The 27,024-nt window shown below is 42.4% G+C and overlaps 1 protein-coding gene across 6 annotated transcripts in view; it reads left to right on the top strand.

Moving 5' to 3' along the window:
* The first annotated feature begins 355 nt into the window (after window positions 1-355).
* The window catches only part of ARNT (aryl hydrocarbon receptor nuclear translocator), a 64,834-nt gene continuing 38,165 nt past the window's right edge, over window positions 356-27,024 (top strand). For 4 of the 6 annotated variants that reach the window (XM_037997995.2, XM_037997996.2, XM_037997997.2 and 1 more), the window contains exons 1-3: window positions 356-534; window positions 17,421-17,532; window positions 22,805-22,849. In XM_037997995.2, the coding sequence (XP_037853923.2) occupies window positions 510-534; window positions 17,421-17,532; window positions 22,805-22,849 (182 nt within the window). In that variant the 5' untranslated portion in view covers window positions 356-509. The remainder of the gene's footprint in view (window positions 535-17,420; window positions 17,533-22,804; window positions 22,850-27,024) is intronic. The other 2 variants (XM_008019284.3, XM_008019286.3) reach the window with 1 other exon arrangement.

Genomic DNA, 27,024 nt, shown 5'->3' on the forward strand with positions numbered 1-27,024 from the left:
TTGGCCAGGGCTGGTTTCGAACCCCTGACCACAGGTGATCCGCCGGCCTGGGCCTCCCAAAGTGCTGGGATTACAGGCGCGAGCCACCGCACCCTGCCTAAAATACCCATTTTAATTGTATTTCAATGACGTTACTCGGTCATTGACCTCTTACGCAAGGAGGGCGGGGTTAGGGAGACAGCTGGACTTCTTCCTCGCCCTCCCTCCACTGGACTGGCTGGCGCAGGGAGTAGCCCTGCCCTTGGTCGATTTGGCATTTTCATTGGTCAATTTTTTCCTAGGAGGCGGTCGTGTGTTGACTCCGCCCACTATATAGGCGGGGTCTCTCCGCCACAGGGGCTGGGATGGTGGGGGCTGCTGAAGCCGCCATCTTGGATTCCGCGGTAGCGGAGGCGGCGGTCAGGCGCCGCTTCTGGGGAGTGGCCTTTCTCTTCCCCTCCCTCCCGGTTCGGTGGCGGCGGCTCCTCCCACTGGGGGGGGGTGGCGCGGCGGCAGTGGCATCTACGGCCATGGCGGCGACTACTGCCAACCCCGGTGAGGAGACAGAGGACTGGGGCGCCTCTAAAGGGGAGGGGCTGAAGGGGCTGACAACTAAGGAGACCTAGGGCTGAGGGGACGCAGCTGGAGCTGAAGGCGCCGGGGCGGGGCAGAGGCCGCGAGGGGCGGTGGGGGAGCGGTGACCTGGGGAGGGGCCCGATCCTGGGGACTTGGGTAGACTCGAGGTGGAGGGAGCGAGGGGGCAGGTGGGAGTTGGGGGCTCCCTCTCCTGACCTCCGTTGGAGCGGCGGCCAGTGGGGGCTGGCCCGCCCTCACTCCTTGGGCGGCGTCTGGTCTGTGATGTGGGTCCTCTTTTAACCCTCTGCCCGCTGGAGCCGCTTGATGCCGAATACTGTAGGCAGAGTGGCTCCGTTTACTTTAAGAGTAGTTTGGATTCATAAACCCTGGAACATATTGCTCTTTAGTTGACGTGTTGCTTCCAAACATTTAAAGGTTTAGATTTTAATTTTAAAAATAAAAAATTGACGTTCTTTGATATATACGACATCTCTTTAGGCTGTTACCTCCCACCCGCAACCCCCGTCCCCGTCCCCGGACTATACTTTGAAACTTAGATCTTGTGTTAAGAGGGCCTGTCTGCCTGCTGAGGGCAGGGGTTTGTGTAATGGTTGTGGTTTCGGACAGATCTTTAGTCCACAGCCCCAGGTTTAAATCTTGTTAGGCCTAGGTCGAGGCAGTTTCCAAACTCTTTCAGAAAAGTTTGATTCCACACCATTTCTCAGTTTCAAAAAATAATCAAATATCAGAAAGATCTAGTCTGTTTTGTCTAAGAGATGGAATAGGGTGTAGTGCAGTTCTAGAGAGATCAGATCTTCAAATTACTAGTCCCACCCTGCCCTCTTTCCTCTATGTTACAGTTATTTCTCCTTAGAAGGTATTTCATTTTAGGGGCCTAGTTTATCTTGCAGACCTTGGTCATTCTTGCAAAATAAAGTCTATCCGTTTCCAAAAACCGATATATTTGATAGCCTTAAAAAGAAAGGGCCTTGAGATGTGTGTGTGTGTGTGTGTGTGTGTGTGTGTGTATGTTGCGGAGAATTTCTTGAAAATACAACAGTGGGAGTGATTACCCCCATCCCCACATTGAAATTTAAATTAGATTTTTTTTTCATGTTACTGAAAGGCAGTATTATTTTGCAATATCCAGATTTTGCTGGACAGTTGAATCACTGAAATTTCTTTTCTACCATGTTTCTGGGAACAGCTATTTTAAGAAATGATTAATTTGTCACATGTCATTATCTGTATTTAATTTAAAAAAATTTTTTTTAAAGGAAAGAGAGGTAAAATTAATGGCAAAAATTACATTGCGGAAAGTGCTGAGTGATAGAATAAAACTATAAAACAGGAAAAATGCCATTATGGCAAACCTGACCTTGTAGTAATATAACCTATCTGTGAACTATGGAATAAATAAACAAGATTTTTAACTGATCACACATTGCAAAATACTTATATAACCCTAGTTAAATTGCAAAGCATTTCTCTTATTAAGAAGTCGCCTGAGTAAACAAGTTTTAGTTCATATGTCAGGAGCTTTTTTCCAGCTGTGTGGGTGGGGTTGCTTTATTTTGTTTTGTTTTTTAAACAGCAGCAACCAGAATGACAGCCTCTTGACCATATCTTCATAAGCTGATCAATATCAGCTTAAATCTCAGCAGAAAATAGCATGCGTTTGTGTGTATGTGTGTGTGCAGAATCCTTGTTAATGAAACAGCTTTGTTTACTATGCTTTGGCTGCTTGGTTCTGCAATTTTTAGATTTCCTTTTTCTTTTTCTTTTCCTTTCTTCTCTCCCCTCTCCCCTCTTTTTCTTTTGATGCAGGGTCTTGCTTCTTGCTCTGTCGCCCCGGTCTGGAGTACAGTGGCAAGATCACTGCTCACGGCATCTTCCACCTCCGGGGCTCAAGTGATCTTCTCACAGTCAGCTCCTGAATGGCTGGGACTACAGGTGCCTTGCCACCATGCCTGGTTAATTTTTAAATTTTTTTGTGGAGACAGATGCCTTGCTATGTTGCTCACGCTGATCTTGATCTCCTGGTCTCAAGCAAGCCTTGCCTCAGTCTCTCAAAGTTGGGAATACAGATGTGAGACACTCTACCTGGCCAGATATCTTTTTTGATATTAAAAAATTCTTCCATCTCTTCTAACTTATCGATTCCATGTTCAGTTCAATCAAATCAGAAGATATGTTTTCTTTTTTCTTTTCTCCCTTTGCACTTTTATATCAAGAGGAAGAGATCATAGAAACATTGTGGATTTTTTTAGTAGTCTATTGCATTTTGGGAAATGAGATTAATGAATGGAGGGACATTAGGTGGAAATGTACTGTGCTTAGTGAAAGTAAATGTTTTCAGGTCAGAATTCTTTGCTACACTGTCATACCTTCTTTCCTTAGAGCCATTTTAAGGACCAGGGACACCATGCCTATTTCTTTGAGTTTTTTCTACTTTGTATTTTTGCTGGAGTACTAATTTTTTTTTTTTTTTTTTAACAATTCTTGTTAGTTTTGTCAAGACGATTTAAAAAAAATTTTCACTCTTTAAGCTTCACTTGAGTTAATCCTTTTTAAAAATATATTTATTTTTATTTTTGAGACAGGGTCTCGCTCTGTCTCCCAGACTGTAGTGCAGTGGTGTAATCACAGCCCACTGCAGCCTTGAACTCCTGAGCTCAAGTGATCTTGCAGCCTCAGCCTCCTGAGTATCTGGGTCTACAGACACACACCACCACACCTGGATACATTTTTTAACTTTTTGTAGAAATGGGCTCTTGCTATGTTGCCCAGGCTGGTCTTGAACTCCTGGCCTCCCACCTCACCCTCCTAAGCTGCTGGGATTATAGGTGTGAGCCACTGATCCGGCCAAGTTAATCCTTAGGGTTAGTAATAGTGCTTAAACATGTTAATTGTGCTGGTGGCCCTGCAGTGTTTTTCAAGGGGACCAGGTTCTTCTGCATTTTTCACTGTGGTGCTGCATTAGAAGAAGAGCAAAATATGGTTGATACTCTCTAAGAGTTGTGTTGAAGTAATAGTTCTAATGTGATTTTTTTTGTCAAATTGATAATTCTTCATATTCTATCATTTTTCACTGGTTCTACTTATCACTGGCAAGTAGAACTCTGTGGGTAGGTGGTCCATGAAACTTTAGGCTATTTCTTGTCTATGGACTACTAACAGTTTTGAGGAACACATTTTTTTTCCCCATAGGAGAGAGTCTTGCTCTGCCACCGAGGCTGGAGTACAGTGACACAATCATGCCTTACTGCAGCCTTGACCTTCTGGGACCATGTGATCCTCCCACTTCAGCCTCCTGAGTAGGTGGGACCACAGGTGTGCACCACCATGGCTGGCTAATTTTAAATTTTTTTTAGAGACAGGGTCTTGCTATGTTGCCCAGGCCCGTGTTTAACTCCTGGCCTTAAGTGCTCTTCCTGTATTGGGCCCCCCCTAAGAGCTGGGATTATAGGCATGAGCCACCATGCCCAGCCAAGGTGGAACACTTTTTAAATTGAATGTGTGATTTGTAATGCATTGGCTGAGGGAATAGTTGGGAGGAGATTCGGTATTTGATTTACAGTTCCAAATTCAAACTAGAGACGTTGAATTAGTTTGTAGTAAATGTAGGTTTTTTTCTCTCTTGATTCTGGTATTCTCATTAGTAGAGAATTCTTTTTGTGCTGTTATGTATAAGTTATGGTGGATGGAGAATGTAGTAGAAGGAAAAGGGTAATACCGTTTGGGTTTGCAAGGCTGTCATTTAGGAAGAAAATTTTTTTTCAGCTAATTTTCACCTATGTAACTTACAGTTTTAACTGCATCAATTAACAAAATTCTTTTTTTTTTTTTTTTTTTTTTTTTTTTTTTGAGATGGAGTCTTACTCTGTTCCACTCTGCACTGGAGTGCAGTGGCCGGATCTCAGCTCACTGCAAGCTCCGCCTCCCAGGTTTACTCCATTCTCCTGCCTCAGCCTCCCGAGTAGCTGGGACTACAGGCGCCCGCCACCTCGCCCAGCTAGTTTTTTGTATTTTTTAGTAGAGATGGAGTTTCACCGTGTTAGCCAGGATGGTCTCGATCTCCTGACCTCGTGATCCGCCCGTCTCGGCCTCCCAAAGTGCTAGGATTACAGGCTTGAGCCACTGCGCCCGGCCACAAAATTCTTACCTATTACCTTTATTTACCTTTTTCAGATATGGGAAAATAGGAATTCATACAGTGTAAAGTTAAGATATCAAGATATTCTTTTATGGCCAGGTGTGGTGGCTCGTGCCTCTGATCCCTTTGGGAGGCCGAGGCAGGCAGATGGCTTGAGCCCAGGAATTTGAGACCAGCCTGGACAACATGACAAAACCGCTTATCTACAAAAAATACAAAAAATTATCCAGGCACTGTGGTGTACTTTTATAGTCCCAGCTACGTGGGAGGCTAAGATGGAAGTATCACCTGAGCCTGGAAAGTTGAGACTGCAGTGAGCTGTGATCATGCCACTGTACTCCAGCCTAGGTGTCACAGTGAGACCCTGTCCCCCAACAAAAAAAGAGATATTATTATATTGCAAAGGCCTTTTTTTTTTTTTTTTTTGAGACAGGGTCTGCCTGTGTCACCCAGGCTGGAGTGCAATGGCGTGATCTTGGCTCACTGCACCCTCTGCCTCCTGGGTTCAAGCAGTTCTCCCGCCTCACCCGAGTAGCTGGGATTACAGGCACCTGCCACCATGCCGGCTAATTTTTTATTTTTAGTAGAGACGGGGTTTCTCCATGTTGGCCAGGCTGGTCTTGAACTCCTGACCTCAGGTGATCCGCCCGCCTCGGCCTCCCAAAGTGCTGGGATTACAGGCGTGAGCCACTGCACCTGGCCACCATCTTTTTTTTTTTTTTTTTAATTATACTTTAAGTTCTAGGGTACATGTGCATAACGTGCAGGTTTGTTACATATGTATACATGTGCTGTGTTGATGTGCTGCACCCATCAACTCGTCATTTACATCAGGTATAACTCCCAATGCAATCCCTCCCCCCTCCCCACAATGCACTCCCTCCCCCCTCCCCCCAACCACCGTCTGTTTTTAAGAATACTGCCTTGGCTGGGCGTGGTGGCTCATGCCTGTAATGCCAGCACTTTGGGAGGCCGAGGCAGGTGGATCACCTGAGGTCAGGAGTTTGAGACCAGCCTGACCAACACGGCAAAACCCCATCTCTACTAAAAATACAAAAATTAGCCGGGCATGGTGGCAGGTGCCTGTAATCCCAGCCACTTGGGAGGCTGAGATGGGAGAATCGCTTGAACCTGGAAGGTGGTGGTTGCAGTGAGCCGAGATCATGCCACTGCTCTCCAGCCTGGGTGACAGAGCGAGACTCCATCTCAAAAAAGAAAGAAAATAAATAAATAATGCTGCCTGATATGCCATAATGACTTTAGTAAGTAGACATCAGTGACTCTTCAGGTTGGAAATATGACAATGCCTATCATTTTACACTTAAGGAGACACCCAGGGAAAGGAGTGGATAATTAAATTCCTTCTATATGCCAGGTTACATTTTCCTATTTTGTTGACTAATCTTTATGTCTAGTCTGTAGCAACTGTCTCCAATTTTTCACATAAGTTCTTCAAATTTAGGTCACTTTTCATAATTTTGTCAATGTATTTTCTTACTTGTTTTAAAGTTTTTATTATTTTACGTAGTGTCTGGGTCTCACTATATTGCCCAGGCTGGTCTCAAACTCCTGGGCTTAAGCAATCCTCCTGCCTCGGCCTCCCAGTGTGCCGGGGTTACAGGTGTGAGTCACCCTGCCAGGCCCGTTTTATATTTTCCCTCCATCTTTTCATTGTAGTTGAATGGAGAAGTAAATTTATGGATTCAGCAGTATACTTAGGGTTGGATGTGGTGGCTCATACCTGTAATCCTAGCACTTTGGGAGACTGATGTGGGTGGATTGCTTGAGCCCAAAAGTTTGAGACCAGCCTGGGCAATGTGGTGAAACCCCATCTGTACAAAAAAATACAAAAAATTAGCAGGGTGTGGTGGCATCCCCTGTAGTCCCAGCTACGCGGGAGACTGAGATGGGAGGATGACCTGAGCCTGGGAGGTGGAGGCTGCAGTGAGCCGTGATTGTGCCACTGCACTCCAGTCTGGGTGACTGGGAGACAGCGTGAGACCCTGTCTCAAAAAACAAAACAAAACCAGTATACTTAGGATGTAAGTTCCACGAGAGCAGAACTTTTGCTTTCCTTGTTTGCCAGAGTACTGCAGTGCTTACAGTGGGTGCCTAGTATGTTGGATTAGAGTTCAATATATGTTTGTTGAATAAAAATGAATGTAAAACCCACTGTTAATATGAAATACCTTTGAAGGGATAAGACTAATTAAGCCATTGACATCATGAATTTGTACGAACTATAATAATATCTAATATTTATTAGTAATATGTACCAACTGTTCTCATTTAATTTTTATGACAATTGTATTAGGTAAGTATTATTATCCTTGTTTTACAGATGAGGAAACTAAGGCACAGAGAGTGAATATGTAACTTGTCTGAAGTCACATAGCTACTAGAAGGTAGAGACAGAATTTTATTGTTGGCGGTCCATCTACACAGTCATCATTCTTAATCTCTAAATTATTATTTTTTCCATTGTGACCTAGAGTCATCTTCTTACTGAAATGTAGTACAATGGGTATCTTTTGAGAAGGAGGTAGGTGGAGTATTGTCTTTTTTGCAGATGAAAAGGGTGAAATACCACATTAGATAGCCTGGGGGTAAGGTTTTGCTTGGTTGGAGAACCAAGTGCAAGGTGCTGAAAAAAGGAGCTAGAAGAGTAGTTTCCAGGCTGAGTGTGGCGGCTCACACCTGTAATCTCAGCACTTTGAGAGGCCAGGGTGAAAGGACTGTTTAAGCCCAGAAGTTGGAGACCAGCCTGAGCAATATAATGAGACCTTATCTCCACAAAAATATGTATATAAAAAATTAGCTAGATGTGGTGGTGGATGCCTATAGGCCCAACTACTTGGGAGGCTGAGGTGGTGGGAGGATCTCTGAGCTTGCTAGGTCAAGGCTGTAATGAGCCATGATCACGCCACTGGACTCTAGTCTGGGTGACAGAGTGAGCCTGTCTCTAGGAAAAAAAAAAAAAGAGTAGTTTCTTAAAATCTTTTCTGTAACATTCTATATTTGTTTTGTTTTGTTTTATTTTGTTTTTTTGAGACGGATTGTCCCTGTCGCCCAGGCTGGAGTGCAGTGGTGCGATCTCAACTCACTGCAAGCTCCGCCTCCCAGGTTCATGCCATTCTGCTGCCTCAGCCTCCCAAGTAGCTGAGACTACAGGCATCTGCCACCACGCCCCGCTAATTTTTTGTATTTTTTTTGTTTTTTTTTTGAGACGGAGTCTCGCTCTGTCACCCAGGCTGGAGTGCAGTGGCGCGATTTCCTCTCACTGCAAGCTCCCCCTCCCGGGTTTTATGTTATTCTCCTGCCTCAGCCTCCCGAGTAGCTGGGACTATAGGTGCCTGCCACCACGCCTGGCTAGTTTTTTGTATTTTTTAGTAGAGACAGGGTTTCACCATGTTAGCCAGGATGGTCTCGATCTCCTGACCTTGTGATCTGCCCGCCTCAGCCTCCCAAAGTGCTGGGATTACAGGCGTGAGCCACCGCGCCCGGCCTAACATTCTATATTTCTTTCTCCTAGTTATGTGTTTCAATTCTTTAAATACTTTTAAGGTTTTTTTTGAGACAAGGTCCTGTTGTGTCAGCCAGGCTGGAGTGCAGTAGCATGACCATAGTTTGCTGCAACACCTCCAATTGCTAGGCTCAAGTGATTCTGCCTCCTCAGTTTCCTGAGTAGTTGGGACTGTAGGCATGCATCATCATGCCCAGCTAATTTTTTAATTTTGTAGAGACAGGATCTCGCTATGTTGCCCAGGCTGGTCTTGAACTACTGTCCTCGAGTGATACTCCTGCTTTTGGCCTCCCAGATTGCTGGGATTACAGGCATGAATCATTATGCACTGCAGCTTTTAGGGTTGTTGTTAGAATCCTCTCCAAGTTCTTGGTACTCCACAATTGAGCCTCTCCTAGAAACTTGGTTTCAGAGACACTGTGTTGCTTGGTCTTTATCACTGATTGTTCCTTCTTTGTCCTTTTTGCTTGTTTTTCTGCTTCTTTCTTTTTTTTGTTCAGTATGCTTCTACTTTTCTCTTCTCATGCTTGAGGCGAGAACTGTTTTTTGAGACAGCGTCTTGCTATGTTGCCCAAGTTGGTCTTGAACTCCTGAGCTCAAATGATCCTCCTGCCTTGGCTTCCCAAGTAGCTGGGATTACAAGTGTACACCACAGTACCCGGTTTGGGGCTAGAACTAAATAGTAAACCAGGCAGTTTCCTTCATTTCTTCCCATTTGCCCACCTACCTGCCTTCCTAGCTGCTTGCCTTCCTACTTCAGTTTGACATTCACTTGGTACCTACCATAATCCCCTTCGCTTTGTATTAGTCCATTCTCACACTGCTATAAAGAACTACCAGAGACTGGATAATTTATGCAGAAAAGAGGTTTAATTGACGAGCAGTTCTGCAGACTGTATGGGAGGCATGGCTAGGGAGGCCTCAGGAAACTTGGAATCATGGCGGAAGGCTAAGGGGAAACAAGCATGTCTTCACGTGGCTGGCAGGATAGAGGGAGAGAAGGGGAAGGTGCTACACACTTTCAAACAACCAGATCTCTTGAGAACTCTATCATGAGAGAGCACTAGGGGGATGGTGCTAACCCATTAGAAACCACCCCCATGATCCCATAACCTCCCACCAGGCTGCATCTTCAACACTGGGGATTACAATTTGACATGATATTTGGGCGGAGACACACAGAGCCAAACCATATCACCCTTCATTTATCTTTTATGTATAAAAGACTCCAAAAATTTCATTCCTGGCTTCTCACATAAACTACTTTCCTATATTTTTATCTATTTAAAAGATCTCTCTCTCTTTTTTTTTTTTTTTTTTTTAAGTTGAGACAAGGTTTTACTATGTTGCCCAGGCTCATCTTGAAATCCTGGACTCAAGCATTCCTCCCACTTCAACCACCTGAGTAGCTGGACTACAGGTGTGTGCCATTGTGCCTGGCTGCATCTCTGTTTGAATAGTTTTTTTTTTTTTTTTTTAATAGAAACGAGGTCTCACTGTATTGCCCAGACTGGTCTTGAACTGCTGAGCTCAAGTAGTCCTACCGCCTTGGTCTTCCTAGTAGCTGGAATTGTAGGTGTATGACACCATGCCCGGCTCTATTTGAGTAATCTTTTTTGTTTGTTTGTTTTTGTTTTAAAGACAGAGTCTTTCTGTGTTACCCAGGCTGGAGTGCAGTGGTGTGATCTTGGCTCACTGCAGTGTCTGCCTCCTAGGTTCAAATGATTTTTGTGCCTCAGTATCTCGAGTGGCTGGGACTACAGTGTGCCACCACGTCTGGCTAATTTTTTGTATCTTTAGTAGAGTTGGGGTTTCACCATGTTGGCCAGGCTGGTCTCGAACTCCTGTCCTCAAGTGATCCGCCTGCCTCGGCCTCCCAAAGTGCTGGGATTACAAGTGTGAGCCATTGCGCCCAGCCTCTATTTGAATAATCTTTAACATCCTATATATGTATGTACTCACCAGTATTTCCTTCAAATCTGCTGTCTTTCCTACCTTTCGGTATCTTTCATGACTATCACAATTGAGTTTTTCATTTCCCCAGTCTAAGGAACTGTAAGTGTTTGGATTTTACTTTTTATGTGTTTATCTGGGTTATTACCTCTTCTCAGGTCTTTTGCCAAATATTTGTGTGTGTGTGTATATGTATGTATGTGTGTATACATACATACATAAAAATTATTTAAATCGGGCCGGGCGCAGTGGCTCAAGCCTATAATCCCAGCACTTTGGGAGGCCGAGACAGGCAGATCATGAGGTCAGGAGATCGAGACCATCCTGGCTAACACAGTGAAACCCCGTCTCTACTAAAAAAACAAAAAACTAGCCGGGCGTGGTGGCGGGCGCCCGTAGTCCCAGCTACTCGGGAGGCTGAGGCAGGAGAATGGCGTGAACCCAGGAGGCGGAGCTTGCAGTGAGCTGAGATCAGGCCACTGCATTCCAGCCTGGACGACAGAGTGAGACTCCGTCTCAAAAAAAAAAAAAAAAAATTATTTAAGTCAAAACTGTACATGCATATTTTAATAATTAAAGACTTAGTTTTATAATGTTTGTTACAAAAATATTATAAGGGAGTCCTCTGCTCCGTTTCTCTCATTTCCTTCTCTCCAGTGGCATCATTTTTATTTCTTTTAACATAATTCTTTATTTCTGTTTAAATAAAATGTCCCCGTGAAAGACATTAGTTTCCAGATCGAAGGGGCCATGCACACATCAAGGCCCATTATGCTGAAATTTCAGCATCAGATAGAAAGAGAATATCCTATAAGCTTCAGAGAGAATAAAATTATTCACATTCAGAAGATTCAGGAATCAGATTGGTCTTTTTTCTCAGTAGTCATGCTGAAAATTAGAAGACCTTGGAACAGGCTGGATGTGGTGGCTTACGCCTATATTCCCAACATTTTGGGAGGCTGAGGCGAGTGGATCACCTGAGGTCAGGAGTTTGAGACCAGCCTGGTCAACATGGTGAAACCCCATCCCTACAAAAATACAAACATTAGCTGGGCTTGGTGGTGCGTGCCTGTAGTACCAACTGCTTGGGAGCCTGAGGCAGGAGAATTGCTTGAACCTGGGAAGCGGAGGTTGCAGTGAGCCGAGATCACGTCACTGCACACCAGCCTGGGTGAAAGAGCAAAGACACTGTCTCAAAAAAGAAAAAAAAAAAAGACTTTGGAGCAATGCCTTCAAAATTCTGAGGGAAAATAAGTTCTAATTTAGAATTCCATACCTGGGCAAACTATCAATTAGTGAAATAAGAATAAATATTTTCATACCTCCAAGGCATTTCTTACACCTTTTCAGGAATCCACTAGAAGATAGGCTCCACCAGTAGGAGAGAGTAAACCAAGAAAGTGGAGATATGAAATATAGGAAATAGGCAGTATAACAGAAGAAAAATGAAGCATGTAGTATACATATGTTGGTGTTAGTTTTCCTGTTTTCAATATGGCTCCCTCACTTTCACCTTTACCTGGTGTTCACTAGACTGTAAGACCTTTGATTTGTACTCTCCACAGAGTAAATCTGTCTTTTGACAGAATGGTGAGGGGTAGTTGCCTTGGTTAGAAGGAATAGAGACAAGGATCTAGGAATCCATCTCTGTAGTAAACAGATGCTGAATGAATTCTCCTCATTTTCACTTCATTCACCCTACCCTGCATACCCAGAGTTACCTGGACTCACCAGCTTCTGAGACTTTGGGGGAATTCCATAGTGTAAATTAAGTTGGTTTTCTACTTTTTCCCTTGTCACTTTAGGATTTAGTTTTTGTCCGTCTCCCAAGGCAATAATCCATTTTATCTCTAGTTTCAAAAAAATTATTGCTCTTCCTTTCCATCCTTGTGGTTTTGTCTTGTGTAAAAATTTTTTCTCTTTTAAAAAAATTTTTCCTGTGTATGAGTGAGGAGAGAAGAGAGTAGAAATAGATAGATACATTTAATTCACTATCCTTACTGAGAAGTTGCATAGTTTAAAATTTTAAAAGTAACTACCTTTTCGTCATGCCATCCTCATTTAGGCCTTTATCACTTTGTTTTTGATTAATCTTGTCTTCCTACTTCTATTACTTCAAACTTTAAATCTGTCAGATTAATTTTAATTTATATTTTCATCTTGTTACTCAGACTTAAAGTTGTATGTTTGTCTTTGTTCAATCTGATCCAGGTGTTTCATCGTGGCATTCAAAGCTTTCTCTCAGCACTTCACATCTTACCTTTTTAGGTCTTTTTCTTTACGGCTCTTCACAGTTGCTGTTATGTGTCACCTAATGATGCCTTGGTCATCAAAGGACTGCATATATGATGGTGGTCCCATAAGATTATAACGGAGGTGAAAAATTCCTATTGCCCAGTGACATGTAGTTGTCATAAGGTCTTAGCACAACACATTACTTTTTCTATGTTTAGGTACATAAATAGTTACCACTGAGTTATAGTTGCCTACAGTATTCAGTATAGTAACATCTTGTTAGGATGGTTGGGAGTCCTAGGCTATTACTGGGAGTAATGGGCTACATATAGGTATGTAGGCTATACACCTACATACCTAGGTGTGTAGTGGCTACACCATCTAGATTTGTGTAAGTATACTCAATGATATTCACACAATGTTGAAATCTCCTAATGACACATTTCTCAGAACGTATCCCTGTTGTTAAGTAATACATAACTGTATCTTCATGTCTCCTTTTAGACTTGCTTATGTACTTTTATCTATGTAGAATGCCTTTTTCTTCTTCTTTACTTTTTTTTTTTTCCTGAGACAGAGTGTTGCTCTTATTGCCCGGGCTGGAGTGCAGTGGCACGATTGGCTCACTGCAACCTCTGCCTCCTGGGTTCAAACAATTCTCCTACCTCAGCCTCTTGAGTAGCTGGGATTACAGGCGCCCGCCACCATGCTCAGCTAATTTTTTATATTTTTAGTAAAGACGGGGTTTCACCATGTTGTTCAGGCTGGTCTTGAACTCCTGACCTCAGGTGATCCACCCTCCTCGGCCTCCCAGAGTGTTGGGATTACAGGCGTGAGCCACTGCTCCCGGCCTCCTTTACTTATTTTAAGGCCCAGCTTGATGTACCTTTTTGAAACTTCCCCATGGGCTGGTTGCCTGCCTTCCTTATTTCCTTCAGTTTCCTCTTCATATTAAACATCTTCTCTGCAAGGGACTGTGCCAGGCCTTGATTTAAACCAGGATTATCTTTTCTTTCTCTGAATTTCCCTGGCACTCTTTTTTTTTTTTTTTTTTGAGACAGAGTCTCATTCTGTTGCCCAGGCTGGAGTGCAGTGGCGTGATCTCAGCTCACTGCAACCTTTGCCTCCCAGGCGATTCTCATGCTTCAGCCTCCCAAGTAGCTGGGATTATAGATGTGCACCACCACACCTGACTAATTTTTGTATTTTCAGTAGAGACGGAATTTTGCCGTGTTGGTCAGACTGGTCTCGAACTTGATCTCAAGTGATCTACCGACCTCAGCCTCCTAAAGTGCTAGGGTTACAGGCATGAGCCACTGTGCCTGGCCTCCATGGTAATCTTTTTTTTTTTTTTTTTTTGGAGACGGAATCTCACTCTGTCAACCAGGCTGGAGTGCAGTGGCACGATCTCGGCTCATTGCAACCTCCACCTTTCGTGTTCAAGTGATTCTTCTGCCTCAGCCTCCCGAGTAGCTGGGACTACAGGTGCGTGCCACCGTGCCCAGCTAATTTTTGTATATTTAGTAGAGACGGAGTTTCACCATATTAGCCAGGCTGGTCTCAAACTGATGTCGTGATCTGCCTGCCTCGGCCTCCCAAAGTGCTGGGATTACAGGCGTGACTCCATGGTACTCTTATATCCTATATAAACCTGTTACTAAAGGAATGAACTTTTTTTTTTTTTTTTTAATAGAGGCAGGATCTCACTATGTTGCCCAAGCTAATTTTGAACTCCCGAGCTCAAGCAATCCTCATGCCTTGGCCTCCCAAAGTACTGGGATTATAGGCATGAGCCACTGCACTTGGCCCTGAACTTTTTTTTTAATGGAAAAAAATTTTTTTTCTTAGGAAAGTAACATATGCTCACTCAAATTTATAGGCTGAAATAGAAAAATTAGCAGTAACAAAAATATGCTCAGCCTTAATGTGTGCTAAACTAACAGCGATAATTGTCTTTCACCAAGAAAATGACCAGAAATTTGAAGGATTCCCAAAACACAATGCTGTTGGAGGTATGGCTAAATTGATGCAGTGGATGAGGCTCTAAATTGGTATAACCTCCTTGGCAGGTAATGGGCAAAGTTTTAAATGTGTCTACCGTTAGGCCCGAGGAGTCATTTTCAGAAATAATATGGAAGTACTGGTATGAAGTACTGTGCGTGAAGATACACAATGATGTTCACTGAAGCATTATTTATGATAGTGAAGGTTTGAATGTAACTATACATTTATAGTACAGAGTACTATGTAACTGTTAAAAAGAATGATCTACATGTATATTTATTGTCATAGCAATATATTGTTACATGGAAGAGAAAAAGTTCAGAATAAGTACAGGTGCTCCTTGACTTATGGTGGGGTTATGTCTTGATAAACCCATTGTAAATTGAAAATATCCTAAGTCAAAAATACATTTAATACACTTAATCTATTACACATTGTAGCTTAGCCTAGACTACCTTAAACGTATATAGAGTACTTACATTAGCCTACAGTGGGCAAAATAATCTAACTTAAATTCTACTTTATAATAAAGTGATCCTCCTGCCTCAGCTTCCAAAGTAGCTGGGAATACAGGTGGGCACCACCACACCTAGGTGATTTTATTTTTATTTATTTATTTTTTTGTAGAGACAGGGTCTCACTGTGTTCCCCAGGCTGGTCTTGAACTCCTGAGCTCAAGCAATCCTCCCACCTCAGCTTCCCAAAGCACTGGGATTACAGGCATGAGCCACTGAGCCCAGCCTTGAGTATATTTTATCTCTTATTTTTTTTTTAATCTCAGTTTATATATACCTAACTCTGTAATCAAAAAGAGGTGTAGGCTGGACATGGTGGCTCATGCCTGTAATCCAAGAGCTTTGGGAGGCCAAGGTGAGCAGATCACTTGAGCCCAGGAGTTCGAGACTAGTCTTTGCAACACAGTGAAACCCCATCTGTACAAAAAATACAAGTTAGCCAGCATGGTGGCCCATGCCTGTAGTCCCAGCTACTTAAGAGGTTGATGTGGGAGGATCACTTGAACCTGGGAAGTCGAGGCTGCAATGAGCCGTGATTGCACCACTGCACTTCATCCTGGGCAACAGAGCGAGATCCTGTCTTTAAAAAAAAAAAAAAAAAAATGCATTTTTTTCTTAGTAAAACTGGAGGCCTGATCTTCAACTTGCTCTTGTCATTTTAATATACGTCATGAATATTTACACACATATCTCATTGTTTTTTGTTAGTTCATACTGTATGTTGTACAATATTTTGTGCATCAAATAACACTACCAACAGAGTGAAAAGGCAACCCATGGAATAGAAAAAAAATTTTTCTTTTCTTTTTTTTTTTGAGACAGAGTCTCACTCTGTCACCCAGGCTGGAGTGCAGTGGTGCGATCTCCACTTCCTGCAACCTCTGACTCTCAGGTTTAAGTGATTCTCAAGCCTCAGCCTCCCAAGTAGCTGGGATTACAGGCACGCACCACCACGCCCAGCTAATTTTTATATTTTTATTAGAGATGGGGTTTCCCCATGTTGGCCAGGCTGATCTTTAACTCCTGATCTCAAGTGATCCGCTCACCTCAGCCTCCCAAAATGCTAGGATTACAGACGTGAGCCACCATGCCCAGCAGAAAAAAAAATTTCGAATCATATAAACAGAGTATCCAAAGTATATAAAGAGCAGCCAGACACAATGGCTTACACCTGTAATCCCAGCACTTTGGGAGGCCAAGATGGGCTTATCACCTGAAGTCAGGAGTTCGAGACCAGCCTGGCCGACATGGTGAAATCCCATCTCTACTAAAAATACAAAAATTAGCCAGGCGTGGTGGTGGGCTCCTGTAATCCCAGCTACTCGGGAAGCTGAGGCAGGCAGAATTAATTGAACCCAGGAGGTGGAGGTTGCAGTGAGCCAAGATCATACTACTGCACTCCAGCCTGAGCAACAGAGAAAGACTCTGCCTCAAAAAAATAAATAAACAAAAAATAAAACAAAATATATAAAGAGCTCCTACAACTCACTTGAGCCCCGGAGGCTGAGGCTGCAGTGAGTCATGATCATGCCACTGTACTCCAGCCTGGGCTGGACAAAGTGAGACCCTGTCTTTAAAAAAAAAAAAAAAAAAAAAAGTACTCAGCTGTTAGTAATGGTTACTGCTGGGGGATGAGATTGAATTGGAAGGAGAGAGGAAAGGTACAGGGAGGCAAGAAAGGGAGACAATAATGAGGGACTTTCAGTTTTACTTTACATAATTTTCTTTTAAGTATTGGAATTTAGGTGATTTTTCCTTTTGGGTTTTTCTGTATTTTCCAATCACGATAAATAAAATAAGTTATAAATATTTGTTGCATGAATGAAATGTATAAACCCATTTATATATGTGTTTTTTAAATTAGTGTATTATTAAGTGTGTACAATATTAGTATATTGTTAACTATGTACAAGCTTTTTAACATGAAGTTTGCGGAATATAGTACTTCTTCCAGACTCTATGATGTGGGGAGAACTGAAGTATGGGGATATCTTGTACCAGTGTAAGAATTCAAGAAGAGACCGTGTGTGGTGGCTCATGCCTATAATCCCAGTGCTTTGGGAGGCCAAAGTGGGACGATTACTTGGAGCTAGGTGTTCAAGACCAGCCTGGGCAACATATCCAGACCCCATCTCTAAGAAAAAAAAAAAAAAATTTAGCTGGGTGTGGTAGTGCGGGCCTATAGTCTTAGCTATTCGGGAAGCTGAGGTGGGAGGATTGCTTGAGCCCAGGAGTTTGAGGCTATAGTGAGCTATGATTATACCAGTGCACTCTAGCCCAGGCAACAGAGTGAGACCTGGTCTCAAAAAAAAAAAAAAGAAAAAAATCAAGAAGAACAATCTGGATATGAGCATTTGGGATTTTTAGCAAACTGCTGAGATTTTGTCTATAGTTTGAACATTTCTTTTAGCTAACTTGATACTGCTGATACGCAAGAACCATCTTTTTAAAAATGTTTACTTCATTATTTTCCTGACAGAAATGACATCAGATGTACCATCACTGGGTCCAGCCATTGCCTCTGGAAACCCTGGACCTGGAATTCAAGGTGGAGGAGCCATTGTCCAGAGGGCTGTTAAGCGGCGACCAGGGTGAGTTTGAGTGTAGTGTGTTATGAATGTCTCTCCTATAAACCAACTTTAGTTGCTGAATTTATTTAGTTGCTGAACTCACTTGGCTATTTCTGACCATCTCACTTCAACTTGATTACTTACTACACTACTGTCATATAAGTCTCCTTAGTCCCTGAATTTTTCTTTATGAAGAATTTATGTTTTTATCCAAGTTTTCCAGAAGCAGTTCTTTTTTTAAACCAAAATTTCTATAAGGTAAAGGACTGTAGCTAAGCTGGGAGATTTTACTGTGCCTGAGAAAACTGTTTGCTGCTTTCATTAAGCTTTGTTTCTGTTTTCCCAAAATCATTTTGATAGGCTGCTTTTCTGAATTTAGAGAATGCTGAGCTCTAGAATAGCTGTCTTCTAAGTTATTGATATGTTGCTTGGTTTGGAATGCAGAGTCCATTGAGCTCCAAAAGTATTTATTAAATTCCTAATTAGTGTTATGGCATTGTGCTGATTGCAAGTAGGATGCAAAGATGAGTAAGTCACAGTCCTTGTTTCTAAGTTGGTTGTGTTCTGATAGAAATAATTATTATACACACGAATATATGATGGAATATGCCTAGTTTTGTTAGAAAGGAATAAATTTGGTGCTATGTTTTTCTGTGTGTGGAAATAATACATTTATTGGTAAACATTGAGAAAAGCGTCAGAAAGGAGGTTGCCTTAGAGGGGCCTTGAAGAATGGGCACTATTTTATTTACTTTCTGGTATTAAATTTTCCTTTTTCCTTCTTTTTCTTTTTAAAAATTGTGCAGCTAATTATAACCAGTCTTTAATTTTTGTCCCACCAATAGTAATGGAAGAGTGATGCCTGGGCTCAGTGGTAACATGAGTAACATATTAAGACTTGCTATGTGTTCAGTAGCTTTAAACATTTGAACCATTTGCTGAAGCGTAAGCTAAATAAGTAACTTTCTAAGATTGTAAAGCTGATAAATGTCAGATATAGGATATGGACGTTGGGGGTTTGGCTTTGTAGCTTACTCTTTAAACACTGTGTTATGGTTATGTATAGTAACAAACAATTAGAAGTATTATAAATACCAAAATTAGGGCATCACTTGAGAAAGTCATAGTATACTTAAAATGGAATGCTATGTAGTTAGAAGTGACAAATATGTTTCAGTATAGAAAAATGTTTACAAGCTATTAAGAAAGGTTACAGTATTATGGTATTTCACTGTCAAAAAATATGTATAATATGTACACAGGAAAAAACTGAAAGAATATATATCAGATTTCTGGGTAATAGTATTATGGGTGACTTATGGTTTCTTTTGTTTTTGATGTTTCAGATTTTCTGAAAATGAACATTTATGATTGGTAATCAGAAAAAATATATTAAAGGAAGTCTTTAAAAATTTTATTTTTGGTTTTTTTAGAGACAGGGTCTTGCTCTGTTACCCTGGCTGGAGTGCAAAGGCACAATCATGGCCCACTGCAGCCTCAAACTCCTGGCCTCAAGCAGTCCTCCTGCCTTGGCCTCCCAAAGTACTGGGATTACAAGCATGAGCCACTTCACCTGTCCTAAAAGAAGTCTTTTAATATTTCTTTTATTTTTATTTATTTATTTATATTTGAGATGGAGTCTTGCTCTGTTGCCAGGCTGGAGTGCAATGGTGTGATCTCGGCTCACTGCAACCTCCGCCTTCCTGGTTCAAGGGATTCTCCTGCCTCAGCCTCCCGAGCAGCTGGGACTACAGGTGTGCACCACCACACCCAGCTAATTTTTGTATTTTTAGTAGAGATGGGATTTCACCATGTTGGCCAGGCTGGTCTCGAACTCCTGACCTCAGGTGATATGCCCACCTTGGCCTCCCAAAATGCTAGGATTATAGGCATGAGCCACCATGCCCGGCCTAATATTTCTTTTAAAGAAAGATGGGAAAATACAGAAAGAAAGAACAATACAAAGGCCAAAATCTACCGTTTTTTAATTGTATTTCCTTCAGTCTTTGTATGTAAATTGTTTTTAATAGTTATGTAATTATATAGTTTTATATAGCCTGGTCTTTTCACCTTATATAAATAATAAGCAATATACACACACACACATTTTAAGCAATACACATACACAGATTTTGGCACCTTATGTAAATAATAAGCAACACACAGACACAACACACACACACATTTTGGAGACAAGAGTCTTGCTCTGTTGCCCAGGCTGGAGTGCAGTGGCACGATTATGGCTCACTGTAGCCTCAACTTCCTGGGCCCAAACAATCCTCCCACTTCAGTTCTCCAAGTAGCTGGGACCACAGGTGCATGCCACTATACCTGGCTAACTTTTTTTTTCTTTTTAAAGACGGGGTCTCACTACATTGCCCAGGCTGGTCTAAAACTCCTGGGCTCAAGCAGCCCTCCCATCTCGACGTCCTGAAGTGTTGGGATTACAGGCATGACCTACTGTACCCGGCCCTTTAAAAAAAATATTGTTACATATTCTGTATAAACATACTTTTTTTTTTTTTGAGGCAGAATCTCGCTCTGTCGCCCAGGCTGGAGTGCGGTGGTGCGATCTTGGCTCACTGCAAGCTCCGCCTCCGGGTTCACGCCATTCTCCTGCCTCAGCCTCCCAAGTAGCTGGGACTACAGGTGCCCGCTACCACGCCTGGCTGATTTTTTTTTTTTTTTTTTGTATTTTTAGTAGAGACGGGGTTTCACTGTGTTAGCCAGGATAGTCTCAATCTCCTGACTTCGTGATCTGCCTGCCTTGGCCTCCCAGAGCGCTGGGATTACAGGCATGAGCCACCACACCCAGCCATAAACATAATTTTTAATGGTTGCATGAAAGGATGTACTTAACTTCCTATTTTGTGACAATTTAAATTGTTTTGAAGATTTTGCTGTTATATATAATGCTGCAAATAACTTCTTTGTACCTAAACTTTTTTTTCCTATTTCATGTTATTTCTCTAGATTCTTAGAATTGGAGTTATTGGGCTGCGCACGGAGGCTCATGCCTGTAATGCCAGCACTTTGAGAGGCTGGGTAGAAGGATTACTTGAGCCCAGGAATTTGAGACCAGCCTGGGAAAAATGACGAGAGTTTTTTTTCTTTGATTTAGAAATTATCTTTCTTTTCTTTACTTCCTTCATTTTTTTTGTTTGACTTAGCAATTACCTTTCCCTCCCTCCTTGCCTCCCTTCCTCTCTTTCCCCTTCCCTTTTTTTTTTTTTTTTTTTTTTTTTTTTTTTGAGACATAGTTTTGCTCTTGTCACCCAGGCTGGAGTGCAGTGGCGCAATTTTGTCTCACTGCAACTTCCACCTCCCGGGTTCAAGCGATTCTCATGCCTCAGCCTCCTGAGTAGCTGGGATTACAGGTGCCTGCCACCACACACAGCTAATTTTTGTATTTTTAGTAGAGATGGGGTTTCACCATGTCAGCTGGGCTGGTCTTGAACTCCTGACCTCAAGTGATGCACCTGCCTCAGCTTCCCAAAGTGCTGGGATTACAGGTGTGAGCCACTGTGGCTGGCTCCTTTTCTTTTTTGAGACGGGGTCTTGCTGTGTCACTCAGGTTGGAGTGCAGTGGCCCAATCTCAGCTCACTGCAGCCTTGACCTCCCAGGTTCAAGGCCTGTAGCCCCTCCTGCACCCCCCAACCCAAGTAGCTGGGACTACACATGTGCCACCATGCCTGGCTAGTTTTTGTTTGTTTTGTAGAGACGGGATTTCACCATGTTGCCCAGGCTGGTCTTGAACTCCTGAGCTCAAACAGCCTGCTCACCTTGGCCTCCCAAAGTGCTGGGACTACAGGTGTGAGCGACCATGCCCAGCTGAGATTTTTTAAAATAAAAAAATTTAGTTGGGTGCAGTGGCGTGCTTCTATAGTTCCAGCTAGTTGGAAGGCTGAGATGGGAGGATCCCTTGAGCCAAGGAGCTCAAGGCGGCAGTGAGCTATGATCATGCCACTGTACTCCAGCCTGAGCAACAGAGTGAGAGCTTGTCTCTTAAAAAGAAAGAAAGAAGGAGAAGAAATAAATAATTTGAGATACTGGGTAGATAGGTAAGATTTTACAGGTGATCAGATTAGGGGATTCAGGAAGGAGGAAGAGGAACAAACACTTTCAGGATTGATGCTGTATGTGTACTTCAAATGTGACCCATGTAGAGGCTCATAATATCAAGGTATCCCACTAGTAGAAGTAAAAAGAGTGATCACTAGGTTAAGGTGGTAACATGAGCAATATTTTAGTTCAGTAGTGTACAGAGATCAGCCTATTTTATTATTTATAATCTTTCCTAATCTCCTTAAATGAAATTCACTTCTTTCACTGAATGTCTGTAGCATGTTGATTGTACCCCTTATGTGACACTTTCCTATTCTCACTTGTTTTATATTTGTATTTCTCTAGGTGAAGAGCCCCTTGAGGGCAAGGTTCTAGTTTTTACCTCACCTAGCACAGTGTCTTGAATGTAGAATATATTTCATGTTTACTAGATCAGTGAAGGAAAGAAACATTATCTAACAATCTTCGTAGTTGTTAAGTTACTCTTTTACGTAAGATCACTGCTTTGAAAGATGTTTCAGAAATTCGGTAACATGGCTTAGAGCAGGCTATAGAAATGAAACATGGATCTGAATTATTTATGTTAATTTTTTTCTTACCTTTTCTGAGTGGATTCCTGCTCCCTTTATAGAGGTTGTAGTCTGATGCAAAACTTTGGCAAAAATTGACTGCTACTCTAGGAAAGTGTTAGGGTAGCAGAAGGTACTTTTTTCTATTACCCAGTTTTGTACCTTTTTTTTTTTTTTTTTTTTTAGACAGAGTCTCACTGTTGTCACCCGGGCTTGAGTGCAATGGCGCGATCTTGGCTCACTGAAACCTCCACCTCCCGGGTTCCGGCAATTCTCCTGCCTCAGCCTCCTGAGTAGCTGAGATTACAGGTGCCTGCCACCATGCCCAGCTAATTTTTGTATTTTTAGTAGAGACGGGGTTTCACCATGTTGGCCAGGCTGATCTCGAACTCCTGACCTCAGATGGTCCACCAGCCTCAGCCTCCCAAAGTGCTGGGATTACAGGTGTGAGCCACCACGCCCGGCCCCAGTTTTGTTCTTCTTTGCTTAGTTTGGGACTATGAAGAAGAGGTAATGTAGCTTTGTTTGACTTCTGCGCTTCCTCTTTTCATTATTCCATTTGGGTGGGTGTACATGTAGCTTGTGTTGAGAAATTTTAACTTGTTAATGTTTTGTATTATCAGCAGGCTTAAAGTTATTTATTGTTGGCTTTCCTCAGGCTGGATTTTGATGACGATGGAGAAGGGAACAGTAAATTTTTGAGGTAAGAGACTGAAAAACTTTCCTTAGATGTCTGATATTAAAAATTAGTTTATGATCTTTATACTTCTGACTTGTAAATTTTTGTCCTTAGGTCTAAGAAGAGTACTTCATCACAAAACTATAAATATTCCTATATCTCAGAAAATTTTTAAGCATTCTGTTAATATATCTAGAGAAAGGATCTCAGTGAGAGAAAGGATCTCAGTGAGGATAGGACAGCATTTACAAACCCTCTGTATCAGTTCTGTATTACTTCATAGCTTAAAAAGAACAATAGTTTGTTATTTCTCAATTCTGTGGATTGACTGCACATTTATTCTGCTTATCTCACCTAGACTCATAAGACTGCATTCTCAGCTGGTCTGCTGAGAATTGGACTCAGCTGGGATGGCTGGGTATTTCTGTCTATGTGGTTTTTTTATCCTCAAGGAGGCCAGACTGAATTTTTTCATGTGGTGATAGCTACAATCTACAGCACAAATCCCAGTGTGCAAGTGCTTATCAAACCTCTGCTTATATGACATTTGCTTATGTCCCATTGGCCAAAGCAAGTCATATGTTCCAGTTGTGAGTGTGTGAGGGTGTTACACAAGGGAGTACATACTGAGAGGCGTAATTCATTGGTTGAGGTGTCATTAATCTATGACTCTGTCATACCCTCTGACACCTGTTGACTCCTCTTATAGGTAGCAGGAATTGGAATTTGTATTTTTTTTTTTTTTTTTGAGACGGAGTCTTGCTCTGTCACCAGGAGTGTAGTGGCACGATCTCGGCTCACTGCAACCTCCCCCTCCCGGGTTCTAGCGATTCTCCTGCCTCAGCCTCCCGAGTGGCTAGGACTACAGGTGTTTGCTACCACAGCGAGCTAATTTTTGTATTTTTAGTAGACACAGGGTTTCACCATGTTGCTCAGGATGGTCTCGATCTCTTGACCTTGTGATCCGCCCTCCTTGGGCTCCCAAAGTGCTGGGATTACAGGCATGAGGAATTTATATTTTTGAGTAATTAATATTCTGGAGTTTTTAAAATGGACTATTTGTTTATTTTTTTTGAGACAGTCTTCCTCTGTCGCCCAGGCTGGAGTGCAGTGGTGCAATCTTGACTCACTACAACTTCTGCCTTCCAGGTTCAAGTGATTCTCATGCCTCAGGCTCCTGAGTAGCTGCGACTACCACACCTGGCTAATTTTTGTATTTTTAGTAGAGACGAGGTTTTACCATGTTAGCCAGGCTGGTCCAGAACTCTTGGCCTTAAATGGTCCATGTGCCTCAGCTTCCCAAAGTGCTGGGATTATAGGCGTAAGCCCCCATGCCTGGCCTATTTTCTTCTTCTTATTTTTTTGAGACAGGGTCTTACTCTGTCATCCAGACTGGAGTGCAGTGGCATAGTCTTGGCTCACTACAGCCTCGACCTCCAGGGCTCAAGCAGTCCTCCCACCTCAGTCTCCTAAGTAGCTGGGTCTACAGATGTGAGCCATAATACCTGGCTAATTTTAAAATTATGTTGCCTAGGCTGGTCTTAAACTCCTGTGCTCAAGCGATCCTCCCACCTTGGCCTCCCAAAGTGTTGGGATTACAGGCATGAGCCACTGTATCCGGCCTGCAAATGGACTTTTTAATGTATTGATGAAGGAGTTCTTTCAGAAAAGGGGGATATTCTTGCTGAAGACCGATTGTTTGTCTTGTTTTCAAGTAAGGAAAACAGTAAGACTCAAAGAAAGGAAGAATATTACCCTGGTAGCCTGTACATTGCTGAGTAACAGACATTTGATAAAGGAGCCCAATTCAAAAAAAATGATTTGATTGGGTGGGTGCCCAGATTTAATATCATTTATTTATTTTCCTTCCTTCTTTCCTTTTTTTTTTTTTTTTTTTTTTGATTTTTGCTCCTGTTACCCAGGCTGGAATACAATGGCACGATCTTGGCTCACCACAACCTCTGCTTCCCGGGTTCAAGCGATTCTCCTGCCTCAGCCTCCTAAGTAGCTGGGATTACAGGCATGCTCCACCACGCCCGGCTAATTTTGTATTTTTAGTAGAGATGGGGTTTCTCCATGTTGGTCAGACTGGTCTTGAACTCCCGCCCTAAGGTGATCCGCACACCTCGGCCTTCCAAAGTGCTGGGATTATAGGCATGAGCCACTGCACCTTAAACTTATTTGTTTGTTTTATTAACTAAGTTTTTTCTTTAATTGGGAAAGTAATATAAGTGTATTTTATTATAGAGATTTCAGGCTAGGCATGGTGGCTCACACCTGTAATCCCAGCACTTTAGGAGGCTGAGGTGGGTGGATCGCTTAAGCTCAGGAATTCAGGACCAGTCTGGGCAACATGGCAAAACTCCACCTGTAAAAAAAAAAATTACAAAAATTAGCTGGATGTGCTGGTGTGTGCCTGTCGTCCCAGCTACTCGGAAAGCTGAGGTGGGAGAGTGGTTTGAGTCCTAGAAGCAGAGGTTGCAGTGAGCCGAGGTTGTGCCACTGCTTTCTAACCTGGGTGACCTTGCCTCAGAAAAGAATAAAAAAACAAAAACAAAATTTCAAACAGTACAGAGTTATATACAGTGAAAGCACATCTTCTTTTCACTTTGGACCTTCAGAACTCTTTTTTTTTTTCTTTTGAGATGAGGTCTCGCTCTTGTTGCCCAGGTTGGAGTGCAATGGCATGATCTCTGCTCATTGCAACCTCCGCCTCCCGAGTTCAGGCTATTCTCCTGCCTCAGCCTCCTGAGTAGCTGGGATTACAGGCGCCTGCCACCACGCCCAGCTAACTTTTGTACTTTTAGTAGAGACAAGGTTTCGCCATGTTGGCCAGGCTGGTCTCAAACTCCTGATTCACCTGGCTCGGACTCCCAAAGTGCTGGGGTTACAGGTGTGAGCCCCTGCGCCTGGCCTGGACCTTCAAAACTCTTCAGACAACTGCAGTTTCCAGTTTGTTGAGTATCCTTCCAGAAATATTTAGTGTATACACAATTATATATAAATGTGTATGTGTGAACATACACACACTCATCTCAGTTTTTGTTTTTACACAAAGGATGTCCATACTGTAAATTGCTTGCCATTGTTTAGTTTTATAATGCTTCATACAGTTAATAGCATCTATCTTCTTTTTTTATAGTAACATTTAAAGTTAAGGCTCATATTTCTGGCTACTGACTAGATGAACCTTGCCAAATACTCTTGAAAACAACAACCGTGACTTGGCCATCACAAAGAAAGAGTTGCAAGTGGAAGTATAATTCTCTAAGAGGTCTCTTGAGACTTAATGAGTCTCAATAAATGTGAAGAAGGGAAGAGATTTCAATTTCTGGAGAAGACAGACTTTTTCAAACAACTGTATTGAGAATTCCTCCTATTTTAATCCTGAATTATTATAATATATGCTATTAGTGGAACTTCACTGTGTGTGTGAAAGATATGAGGGTAACCACTAGTCTTTTTTTATACCTGTGAATTAGCTCTAACCCTGAGTCATTGCTTCCACAAAATCCAGTAGTCACAACTACATGCAGATCCAAAGAGAAGTTCATTTATCCTTTTCCTAGTCATAAAAAAAGACTATCATAGTGTATCTTACCAAGTCGGGTTGTTGTGCCTGAGAAAAGCACCACCAAATTCACTTTCCCCCTTCTCTTTTTTTTTTTTTTTTGAGACGGAGTCTTGCTCTGTCACCAGGAGTGCAGTGGCGTGATCTCGGCTCACTGCAACCTCCGCCTTCAAGTGATTCTCCTGCCTCAGCCTCCGGAGTAGCTGGGACTACAGGCGCGTGCCACCACGCCCAGCTAAGTTTTGTATTTTTAGTAGAGATGGGGTTTCACCATGTTGGCCAGGATGGTCTAGATCTCTTGACCTGGTGATCTGCCCAGCCTTGGCCTCCCAAAGTGCTGGGTTTACAGGTGTGAACCACTGCTCCCAGCCTCCCCCTTCTTTTTTCTGGGTATATATACACAAAATAATTGAAGGCAGAGTCTTAAAGAGATATTTGCACACTCATGTTTATTGGCCCATTTTGTGCAATAGATAAGAGGTCGAAGTAACCCAGATGTCCACTGACAGATGAATGGATACAGAAAATGTAGTATGTACCCACAAGGGAATATTATTCAGCCTTAAAAAGAAAGCCTGTCACATGCTGCAAGATAGATGAATCTTAAGGACATTATACTGAAAGAATA

The sequence above is a fragment of the Chlorocebus sabaeus genome, chromosome 20, assembly GCF_047675955.1.
Source record: "Chlorocebus sabaeus isolate Y175 chromosome 20, mChlSab1.0.hap1, whole genome shotgun sequence".
NCBI lineage: Eukaryota > Metazoa > Chordata > Mammalia > Primates > Cercopithecidae > Chlorocebus > Chlorocebus sabaeus.